The following is a 12,686-nucleotide window of genomic DNA, read 5'->3' as shown; positions in this document are numbered from 1 at the left end:
ATTTAATCTCGTATAAAACCGAAAGCATTAATTTAAAATAAAAATAAATTGCACGCATCTATATCTTCGCTAACTCCCTGCTTCATATATATTTACTATGGTTTTCAACGTGCAGTTGATAAAAAAAAAAGAAATGAAGAAAAAAAGAGAGGAATAAATAAAGAATAATAATAAAAAAAAAAAAGAAATTTTAATAAAAAGAGGGAACTTTTTTTCACCAAGAGGAAAAATTCGTTATCTCTTGTTTCGAGCGATATTTATCATTGCTCGTCCGTCCGTTAAAAGCATCAGCGGAGGATGGCAAGTTTTCGAAGGCGGTCGTATAACGCATCGCGGAAAGAATAAAACCGACACATCCGGTATGCTATTATTCGTCCACGATGGTTGCCGATAGAATGGGGAGGATGAAACAGAAAAAATAAGAGAAAAAACAGAAAACGAGAAAGGAAGAGAAACAGAGAGAGAGAGACAGGGAAAGGGGTGAAACAAAACGAGTGTAATCACAATTGCAAGAGGGGATACTGCATTCCCAATAATGTTTTTATTCTAACTTTGTCTCCCTCTTCTTGTTTAGGGTCAACGACCTATAAAACGTCGAACGACGATTCCTATCCTTAGGTTAATCCATCCCCCACTTGTAATTGGAAGGTCACGCGCGTGTCCCGATCTGAAAATTTACGATCCCGGTATCCGGTTACCGAGTCATTCGGTTATCCTTTTTCTTTTTTCTTTTGTCTTATTTTACTAAAAAATAGTGTCGTTCGTTTGATAATAAAAGATCGTTACTCGCGAGTCTAATGCAAACGGGGTGACTTTATGTGTAAAAATGGGATAGGTGGAAGGCTAGAGATTCGTCAGGAATGGAAAAGGAGGGGGAAGGGGACGGCTTGCACTTCGATTACCAAAAGGTAATCCTTACTAGTTGATTAATGGACAGTATACACCAATCTTATCTAAAGGATTCTTCAAATTACCTTTTCTAGATACCTTTTACTGTTTTCTCTTCTTTTTTTTTCCATTTTTTTTCTCTTTTCCCTATTTTCTTTTTAATTAAAGTAACATCACTGAGGTAAAATTAATCATCTCAAAGAAATTATTATTTTCTTAGAAGTTATTCATTTTCTCCCCTCCCTCCCACCCCTATACTCGTCTCTTTTTCTCTCCTCTGCCTTTTCACAAATCGTTATGATTGTCGATCGATCATTTTTGGTTTTTTGTTTGCTATTTGCTATTAACCCTAAGTAAGATTTTTAATAGTTAATTTAAGATTATCTCAGTTTCTTTCTAATTACATGTGAGATTTGTTATCTAACAATATTTTCCTCGTCAGATTTTAAATACATACCTATTGTTAAATAATACTTTCTGAATTTTCCTCAAACAAGATTACAGTTCTCTTCTAGTAATCAACTCTTCTCTCTCCTTCTTCTCTCTCTCTCTCTCTCTCTCTCTCTCTCCTTCTTTCATCGTCTCTTTGTCCTATTTCCTCGTTCTGAATATAATTCGCAATCAAAAGAAAAAATAAAAAAAGTGTAACAAGTTACATCTCAAAGATATTCTTCTTCGGATTCACACGAACGAACGAATCGGATAAACTTTCGTAAAAGTATTAAAAACTGATTAGAAGAAAAAGAAAGAAAGAAAGAAAGTAAGAATAAAAAAAAAGAATATCAGAAAAGATGAGAAAATCGAGAGATTAAAAGTATTCGAGAGAACTATCGCGAAGCTTTCTTTTTCTAGGTGCATTACTAATACCGTAGCGAGTTACACATAAAATCGTTGCTAGCGGCCATTAGAGAGAAAAAGTGAAATAAAGAAATTAAAGAGAGAGAGAGAGAGAGAAAGAGAGAAAAGGGGGATGAGTTAAATTTTTTTGGGGGGAGGGGGTTGGAACGCGCAGGGTAGCTTCAGATGGCACGAGCACCTCGAACACGTGGTAGAATCTTTGTAGATGTCGCCCCATAGGTTGCAAGCTTTCAAACTCACCAATGCAGTCAGTCCGCGGTCGTCTCTGCTCCGCGATACGCGACTTTCGGAATTCGTGTCTCGAATTTTCAAAATATATATATATGTATTAAGATTTTCTTCGTTCTTTAATTCTATGAAGATCGTTGGACGTTACCTTTACGGGGTAAGTTCAATTAGGCAATGATTTTGTTTTTCATCGTCTTACTTTTTTTTTTTTTTTACTTGGTTTACATTTAAATCCTTTTTTTTCATAAAATTAGAAAGTAAGAAATAAAAATATCGAAAATATTTCAATTATTTTCTCAAATTCATTTGTTCGTTCTAAGTATCGTTATTTAAGGGCTGCTTATTAATTTTCCTTTTTCGGAAACAGGATCTATAGCGTTTCCGATCGAAGTACTCGTTCGAAGGACGAATGTCGTCTATTCATTTGATTGAAAACGTATAAGAAACGTGTATATGTTTTCAAGGATCGATAGAAAGAGAAAGGGAAAGAGAGAGAGAATAAGAGAGAAGGGGGTTTTAACGGGGCCGAGGAAAGGCTGCCTAATTACAAGACTTCCTTTTTGTTCGTTTCTACGAGTCGTTATGCGGTAGCTAATTAGTTTCCTGAACGTCGCTGAAAAAAAATGTGAATTGTCGCGCTTATATTCGGCAGATACCTTAAACACGCGATAATTATGACTTGTAAGTACGAATGTTTTTCAAGTATGTTTATACACATATGTGTATGTGTGTGTGTATGTGCATGTTTGCATGTGTCCGTATGTGACCGTATGTTGTGTGTGTTGTGTCGTATAGTATTTTTCGTGAGAAAAAGGAGCGTTAACGCGAATACATTTAAACATTTCGTGCCTCGAAATAAACGTAATCCTTCTAGTATGAATAAAAGCTCTAAGTACACTTTTTCTTTTTCTTCAATTTTCATTTTCTTTTTCCTTCTTTTTTCTTTCTTACTTTCTCCCTTCCTTTCCGTTTCTTTATTCTTTTCTTTTATGTGACACTATAACCCGCGCCCGCGTACACTTGCTGGATAGTGTTTTCAACACTTTTGTAAAATGTTACATAATGTTAACGATTAGGAGATGACCGCCGAAACAAAAGCAGGATATTTCGCTTAGTAGTAAACTCGTAGTAGCATTATTCGTTATATCGTTGTGTTGTTTTCCTCATCGTTGGCGTTGTGTCCACTCTTCCTTGCTTTATTATTTTGTCGTACTTTTTCTTGTTTTAATATTAAATGCGTACTGAATGGGCACACCGTTACCCCTTTCGACACTCTCTCTCTCTCTCTCTCTCGAATTTTTCGGATTTTACACTCGACGAGTGTTTTTGAAAGCGTTTGTAAAATTATTCACCTTTTCATACTGGCTCGTGATATACATCTCACTCGTGGAGTTGGTGCTACGACGAAAGACTAATGAGAACGCGCTTAATTTGTAAGTGTGATATGTCGACCTCCACGTCATTGCTAGTCTCAACATCGGTTATAATATATTGGAAAAAAGAGAGAGAGGGAGAGAGAAAGAAAGAGAGAAAGAAAAAAAGGAAGGAAGTTATGAATAAATATAATCTTTCATAGAAGAGCTGTCACATGGGTAAGAAGTTATCTAGATTAGATGAAAAAAAAAGAAAAAATTGTATAATTATAATTAAAGGAACGTGAGAGAGTACAAGGAAAGATTTGTAATCTTGTTAGCGAGCTTCGTTAAAAAATATTGCGTGCAATCACCTTCTTGAGATAAATATAATATAATATATTATGTGTACGTAAAATATAAATAAAAATAAATTTCAAATCAATATGACAGAGTGATAGAAATATTATACTCGTGTCGAACGTAGAATGAGGTCAATTAATTATACTATTCATTATAATTCGAATTTTCCGTTACTCAATCTACCTTAAAACAAACTCCATTACCGTATTGTACCTATCGAAACACGCATTCGCGATAAGCTTGATTTCATCAAGCGTTAAAACGAATTTCGAAATAACCAAAAAGCAGGCGAATATCATCGAGATATTCCGCACTCGTATTCACTATTAAAGTACGAATTATTAGAATTATAAGCACGAATCAGGCGCGCGGACGGATATGATGACTGGGCTGGGGTGGGAGTTAAATTCGGACCAATGATTTGGTGTCAATTTGCTTTTGGTGCTCAATTGAAATAGTGCCATTCGTAACAACGTACGTCGTTATTATCATCGGTAAGCTCGTTTCGGAAAAAAAAAAAAAATCGACGATGGGAGATTTTTTCGAGTATACCATTAATTATTGAGGATAAAATGGAAATGGAAAGAGAGATGGATAGATACAGAGAGAAATGATTTTTCATTGCATTATCGGTTAAGCTATATAAATTAGATGATACGATAAAATACGATCTTTGCGGATGATATTAGATTGAAATTCCCGTAGTTAATCATTTTCAAATAGCATTGGAATGAATCAATTACAAGATATAATACAGATATTTTTCCATGAATTAATGAAATCATAAAACGCGGAAAGAACAAATGGGAAAACAATGAGTTCGATTTTGCGGTTTAAATGAAACGAGAAAAAAGAAAATAAAAATATCGAACGTGTAAAATTACGTTCATTACAATCAAAGGTGGAATAATCTCTCTCGGTCTCGATTTTCTTTCGATTCGTTCGTCGAATTTCGTAACAAGAAGAACTTAAAATGAGAATAAAGAGAATCGAATGGTTCAAACGACGACCACTAAACGAATAGAAATTCTAGCCGCACTCTGTGCATGAGAAAGCTGACTGACGAGAGACGATTTCAACGTTTTCTTAACGTTTTCAACTTTAGTAGTACTATCGTGCTAAGCTGCTGCTGCTGCTGCTGCTGCTGCTACTGCTGCCGCACCTGCTTGCACTATGCATAATGCTAATTGTCCCTTTAACAAAGCTTCGACGCCCCTCGCAAAACTACGCAAGCTCCGAGGTTGCCGACCTGAGTATGGATCTCACTTTCTTTTTCTTTTCTTTTTTCTTTTTCTTTTCTTTCTCTTTTCCCTTTTTTTTCTTTATCGTCCGTTTCATTTATTCCACTTTCTTTCTTAACTCAAACATTGTCTGTCTTTTCTTGATAAAATTCTTCAAGAATTTTTGTTTGAAGGTAAAATTGATCAATGATTTTTTCTTATTTTTTTTTTTTTATATAATTTCACATACATCGAAACAATTATATATTCAATAAATCTAGGAAATGTTCAGTAAAAGACGCTCGGCAGAAGAATGATTTCTCCTGACTCATAAAGTATGAAGATTGAAATACAGAACTCATTGTTGAGTAAGTACAGTTAACTAATTCTTCAACTCGTACGAAAACTAAGCTTTGAACGTTTAATTATTGATAATATGTACTCCCCTTTTCTCGGAACGTGGCGTAACTATAGAAATATTTTAGTTGTCAGTATGTTTTAAGAGAATACGAAACTTCACGCTTGCTTACTAAACGTATAAAGCATTCCTAATTTCGTTGCACACGTTTATGAATATCCATATAATTACTTATACGTGTCTTTGACTTAAATTAAAAAACATATTTCGTGTTTTTAAGTTGAAAATTATTGTACGAATGAAATTCTTTGAAAATAAACTTGTCGCGATAATAAATAAAATATCATTATTTTAACTTCGAATTAAGAAAATCTTATATTAGTCTAATTCTAATCGATACAATTCGCATTATATTTTACATTGAATATATATAAAATTTCTCAAAATTGTCATCAATTCGAAAAATTATTTCTTGTTAACAGGTTAACGATACGTTTCGCACGTTTCGTATTAGACCGAAAGATAAATCGAGGATCGATACTATTACCTATTTACCTTTATGTTGGTACGATACCCCAACACCATAGCGAAAATGAACGGCACGCTCGTACATCTTGAATAACGAACGATCCTAGCGATAATTGATTCTGCGTGCCCTGTCGAATAATGCTTTACACAATCGACGATCCATCTTATACCGTGCTAGCTTGTAGACGATATTCCTGGAACGGATGCCGTAAGCCACGTCCATTCGATTCATCCATCGTAAACATACACGATTAGGAACGATCAACGCGATGTTAGTTCCCTTTAGATGACCGTCAATAGCATTGGCTTGCAATATCATCGACTCGTACTACTTGATATCAACCCCAAACACATCTTGCTTCATTCGGGTATCCATTGTTCCTATACATCCCCCATTATGCTTCTCATTTCTACCTATATATTACACTTAATGATTTTATTTTAATTTCATGAAGTAACATTTAAATATAAAACATTAATAAATGGAACACCCAAATGTGGAGCTTGTTATAGTCAATGATTGATAAGTAATATTATTTTCAACTTTAATCAATATAGTAATTATCAGATGGAAAATAGAATTCATTTTATGTACTTTTAATAATGAAGCTCGTATATAATATTACGGTATTATTTGTTATTCATTATTATCTTCAATATATTTATTAGCGATAACTCATTTGTAAGTAATCTTAATTTATCTTAACAATGTAACATTTAATTTAATACATAATTAATTGAGTATATAAATAAAAGATTTATCACAGTCAATTTAAACTTGAACAAATTTATTTTATTAATTTATTAAATGAAGATTTAATATTTTGGTATTGTTTATCATTAGATATTAATAAATAATTTCTTATCCAGTATATATGTGTGAAATATTGATCACGTTTGATATTTCGATAACAGTACAAATGATATACACGAGAAGGCTTGGTCGAATCGGGTATGAGATATTATTAAAGCGAATCTGTGCAGTAATGCGGATTGATTATATCGACTCCAGAATGTGGATATGATGTATCGCCATGAAAGGGACACGGAATTCACCTCATTTCCGCCATCTTTTGCGCCTTGTAATCAATCCTTACCACCAATGTAAACCATATCGAACATCAACATCAATCCCCCACATCTTTGATATAACTTTTTCTGACTTAGATATATTCATGACACGATAATTCAATCGAATTGATCAAATGATCGACAACTATAGAGATTATTGTTAATAAATCGAGTATCCCTGCGTCATCTCTCGTTTTTTGAATAAATATAAAATATCACATACGCATACACACATACACAGTCCAAAAGGTGATTGATTGAAAACAAAAAAAAGAAAAATATGCACATAAAAAGAATTCCTATTTATCTGAAAAATATTTCGATAATAAACTAACGTCATTAAAACGTGAATGTTATCTCGGCAAATATTACATCGCTATTGTTCAAATAAAATTATATTTTCTTTTATACATATTACAATAAGCTTACGTATCTTTTGCACTCGTCTAGTTGCTTTACGCGAAAACTAACACGATGATGATCCTACAATTTATTTCACAATCCTCGTCTCTTTCTAACTCTATTATATTTATTTTTCTTTTTTTTCTATTTCGTTTGAAAATTGCAAAAAAGGGCCAAGAGAACCGTTTTTAAATCGAACGTGAGATTTTGAGATTTCTACCGGCTGCCAACCATTCGTTTGGAAGGGGGAAAAAAATACCGAAAAGAAAAATGCACCTTGAGATGTGTTTTTCGTCGTTTGCTCTCGTAAACGTGCGTCTTTTAAAGAAAAAAAGAGAGATTGAAAAGGCAAAGAACGCTTTGTGCAGCCGACCGTATGAGAGAAACTGAACGGAGAAATCTTTGATACGATTTCGTCCTACAAAATGCTTCGTACATTTTTGATTAGGAATAAAATCTGGAAAAAAAAAAAATAAAATTATATCATTCAAAAAATAAATTTAATTGTCGTTAAATATCTATAGTCCTAGGCAAAATGTTCTATGAACATTTTTTTATTTGAAATAAAAATTAATATTATTATAAAACAATTTAAAAATTAATATTTCGTCGATAATTAAAATTTGTACACATGTAAGTACAATTATCAGAAAGCCTTTTTTTATTAAAAAGTATCCAAAGGATTATGCGAATATAGAAAAAATAAATTAGGAAAGAAAAGTAATGATACATCATAAGTACGTGTTCATGATATGGAAGAAGTTGGTTTAGTTTCGTTAAGCCAACTATAATGATACTTAGTTATCACCCAAGTATCTTCAATGTTACGTACCTACGCGTGATCCATTTGATATGATTTGCATATTCCAGGAAATTCCTTCTAACGCGGCTTCATTATTTTGCTCGTTCCTATTACATTAACGGATTCATGTAATTTCCATTTGGTGTAATAGCAATTGGTTTTCCCTGTCTCATATACGCATTGTAATTAGATTAAATCTATTGAAATCATTCGTTGAATTCGAACAAGTAACTTTCAAGGATTTGTCTAACAAATTTTATAATGGAAATAAAGAGTCTTAGATAAGTCAATATAGAAACATAATTACAATCTACTTAATTCGCACGATCTAATTTACCTTATATTTAAATTAGTTATAAAACAGTTATAAACGATATAGAAACAGTTACTAACTTTCTTCATGATGTAACATGACTAATGGCCACGTTAATTTCATATTTAGTCATTAATTTTGGAAGTATTCGAGCGTTAACTTACGCTCGAATCTGGTAGGAAACTATTTGCTTAAGAATCAAAAGAAATTCGTTTTATTTGCTTATTATTAAGTGCTGTTCACTATCTGCTAACTTAATAGCGTGTAAACATTCTTGTTTAGATAGTGCAAGTTTAGAATGTAAACTTTGTTCAAGAGTTTCTTGGTCAAATTTTAACGGAACGAACAAATCTACCGATGGATTTTAAAATAAACGTTATAATCTTGCGTCAGTTATCTCGTTGGTTCAAAAAAGTGACTTTAATTACGCTATATCATAAGAAAAAAGAAAAACAACACAAGAATATCTCGAATCATCGAGGATAAGTTTCTCCAAAGTAGCTTTATTTACGGTACACAGGATAATATCGTTTTTCTTTTCCCCGCAAAGTCTCGTTAATCTCGAGAAAGTGTGCTACTGATGGAAGTGAAATGGTCGTTGATCACGATTAAAAACTCCACTCGTTTACAAAGGATCGACGCTTGGAAACCAGCAACTAAACTTGATGGCTAATTTCGTACTCGTCATGTTCGTTCGTCAATGTGTATTCTAACAATGCAATTTCTGCAGTTTCACAATGCTATCACAATTAGATTTGACGGACATTAGCTTAAAGCGGTTCAATGGTTCGTTCCAATAAATCGATAATTGATCGACGAATAATTAATATAAAAATACATGAAAAATAATAAATACGTAGATGTATTAGGAAGAAACAAAATAAATAAACAAAATATTAAATATATTAAGTAAAAATTAAACGCCGAGTTTAAATACGAAAAAAATCGTTTAAATGAATATACATTGAACAAATGTATCGAGAAAATATAAAAGATCGGTTATAATCTTTGTAAAAGTAATTTTAATATCATATATCTGTACTCAAATAGTAATCCACGAATGCGAATAAAGGCAAAGTTTCATTCGGGCGAGGGTCCATTGTTAGACAAAAATAAAATCAACGTTAATATTAACGTACCAATTACTCGATCCACGATATCTAATTATTTTCCATGTTCGCATGAGCTCTCTCTCTCTCTCTCTCTCTCTTTCTCTCTCTCCGTGAACTCGTCGTGGTCTGTTAGGACAAATTTTCGACGTCGTGTAAGTACAAGCATAGAGAACGGAATAGGATTTGCCTATATTTGCCATGGAAGACATAGAACAGGTTCCGTAATTTTGTAGATGCGAATCGAGCAATTGCGGTTAACTCGCATACGTTCGAGAACTAGACGTTTCTATAGACGTGTGCTTAATCTACAATTATTACGTCTCGTAGATGGTACTTGATGGGAGGGACTCGAAGACAAGATCGAAATCGTTAATGAAATCAACGACGTACTATACAATGAAATGATTAAACGAATTATATCTAACTATTATGTCAAAGCGATTCGTATTAAGCATCAAGGACAAATCATTTTCATCCCTTCTCACAGACATTTTACATATTACACTATCTATGGATTACACGGTATTCTATAGATTTTCCCGAAGGACATAGCAATCTTCCAACTAATTTACATTAATGCGCTTAGATGCAAGAACTTCTTCAGCTTCCGTTGACACGAATTTATCTCTCTCTTTCTCTCTCTCTCTCTTTCTCTCATTTTATTCGAGTTACCAGCGCAAGGTTAGTTCTCTCATCTATTCTTACTTTTTCTTTCATCTTCTTCTTATACGTGAGAAAAAAAGTAAATGATATTGAGCCTAGCACGTATGCATTTAGATGTTATACATCAAATCAAACTTGGATTGTTCGAAGAATACGATTGTAAGAAGAAAAAGAAAGAATGAAAGAAAAGAATAAGAAGAAGAAGAAGAGTAAAAAGGAATTTTTCAAATGAGTAAATTTCATGGAATTCCGTAAGTTAACAATCTGGAAGTAACCCTTCGATTTGACATTTTCTTGAAAACAATGAATCGAAAGGATTCTCTATTTCGAAAAGGATCCTTCTCGAGAGATCCTTGAAATTTCTTTATGAACGATATATTTTTACGAAAGCTTGCAACTTTGAATATATCGTATAAAAGTAAATAAATCCGATGGCTGATCATAAATAATTCTTTTTATATTTTTGTTTGTTTTATGTTTACCGTGTACGTATACGTGTACGAGAGAGTGAAAAAGATACTAAAATTTTAACGAATAAAACGTTTCTCTCTCTTTCTCTCTCACTCACTATTTCTCTTCATATTTCATGGCTTTTATTTTTCTGAATAACGAAGCTATGCACGAGCACGTAGTCGCTACTGTCACGTAAAAATATTTTTCGTCGTTGAACGAAATGTCCTACGCAAAAAATATCGAAGGGTAATAACGTGCCTCCTGGATTATGCAGACATATCGAGAAATCTGGTCATCTATTAATCGTCAGTGTTTTGTACCCGTGAGATGCATTGTCAGGTTTTGACTTACAATATTTTATTTTATTCCTTTATTCTTTGTTTTTTTTTTTTTTTATTTCTATTTTCTTTTTCCATTTCACAGATGTGAAATTGTAAATTTTTGTTGCTTTTCATTTTTTGCTTTCTTTTTTTTTTTTTTTACTTGTTACATATACATCGCATTACTAAGCAATACGATATCTTTCTTATTCCTTTCAGCTAAACTCCCAAGTCTCTCCTAGACTCCCGCGAGACTAAAGGGAATTTACAAATCACCATAAATATGTAATCGATTTCTATTTCGTATCTAGAACGAAATCTTTTCGGGAAGAAACACTGATTGAACTTTTGTATTATTAAAAAACCAATATTCACGATCATTCACCATTCAGATAACACAGAGAACGTATAACAGATATATACCCATAAAACATTTTCTATTCTAAAGATATCAAAGTGGTTACATTCTTCGATAAAAAGTACCAACCCATTTCCCTGGATAACAAAATGACCCTTTCCAGAGGTAAATACCGTAAGGACATGAAAATATGAACGGAGAAAAAAAAATGGGAAAAAGAAAGAAGAAGGAAGAAAAAAAAAAATAACAACGAAATAAAGAAAGAAAGAAAAAAGAAAATGAAAATAGAACGAAGAAGAGAAGAAAAATTCTATCAAGGGGAGAGCCGTTTTTGTCACCCCATCGAGTTATTTCGCGTTGCATTTCCAAACGATAAATTTAAGAGGATACTTTTAAAAGAACGATTTCGATTTCGAATAATGAGGGACTAAACCATAAAAGGGGGTACCAAAAAAAAAATGAAAGATAATCGAAAAGTTGTGCTACCAACTGCTGGATGTTGGAAATGAACAGATAAATTCAAGTATACGCGTATACGGCGTGAAAACTTTTAATTAAAAACAAATGAGCGTAGAAAAAAAACAATTAATTCGAACGTATGATTATTCCACGTTGTTGTCAAATGATCCGCGTATTTTTATGAGAAAAAAAAAATAAATAAATGAAATGGTACGCGTAAAAAAATAATCCGTCACACGTTACAAGTAACTCAATCGAACGTTTCCGAGAGTTATTCTTTATGTTAGCGAAAAGAAAAATGACATAAGATCGAGGTATCCCTAAGTATAGTTTCGGTTCGCTAATACCGACATTCATTTCCACCATTTTCCAAAGCTCATCCGTAGAAAACAACAGCGAATAAAAATGGCTCACACGTACCGGTCGATGTGTACCCGTTGATCTCGACGATAAATTCGGTTGGGTTACGAAAGTACCCTTCCACCCTTCTCTTAGAATCCTTACTCGCCTTCAGTATAAATGCTGCTACGTTACTAGCTAACCTCAAGTTGATTCTTTTTAATACCCCAGGACCTACCTACCTACCTACAACATCAACCGTGTTCTTTCTCTTTTCAATCTCTTTTATTTTATTTTATTCTTTTTTTCTCTCTTTCTTTCTTTCTTTCTTTCTTTTTTTCCCCTATTCTCAGTCTCTTTTATCTTTCTTTCACCATTTCTATCTCTCAAACTGACCACACCGGTATAAATTAAGACCACTCTCAACTGTATAAACTAAAAGCGAACAAAGGACTCTTTTCTACCACCCCGCTCCTCCCCCCCCCACCCACCAGCCCAAAAAGGTGTGTGAGTGCAGTGAGATTTGATCGTACGAGTGCAAGAAATTTCTCTCGTCTTTCCTTTCCTACGATTTTCACTTCTAATCTCACTTTTCCTCT

At 33.2% G+C, this 12,686-nt stretch overlaps 1 protein-coding gene across 2 annotated transcripts in view; it reads left to right on the top strand.

Moving 5' to 3' along the window:
- The first annotated feature begins 2,005 nt into the window (after window positions 1–2,005).
- Window positions 2,006–12,686, top strand: part of LOC122523144 (zwei Ig domain protein zig-8-like) — a 44,379-nt gene continuing 33,698 nt past the window's right edge. For both annotated transcript variants that reach the window (XM_043644760.1, XM_043644759.1), the window contains exons 1-2: window positions 2,006–2,131; window positions 2,342–2,655. In XM_043644760.1, the coding sequence (XP_043500695.1) occupies window positions 2,649–2,655 (7 nt within the window). In that variant the 5' untranslated portion in view covers window positions 2,006–2,131; window positions 2,342–2,648. The remainder of the gene's footprint in view (window positions 2,132–2,341; window positions 2,656–12,686) is intronic.

Source organism: Polistes fuscatus, unplaced genomic scaffold (genome assembly GCF_010416935.1).
Source record: "Polistes fuscatus isolate 324 unplaced genomic scaffold, CU_Pfus_HIC Scaffold6, whole genome shotgun sequence".
In the NCBI taxonomy this organism is placed as follows: domain Eukaryota; kingdom Metazoa; phylum Arthropoda; class Insecta; order Hymenoptera; family Vespidae; genus Polistes; species Polistes fuscatus.
This window is presented reverse-complemented; position numbering and strand designations above follow the sequence as displayed.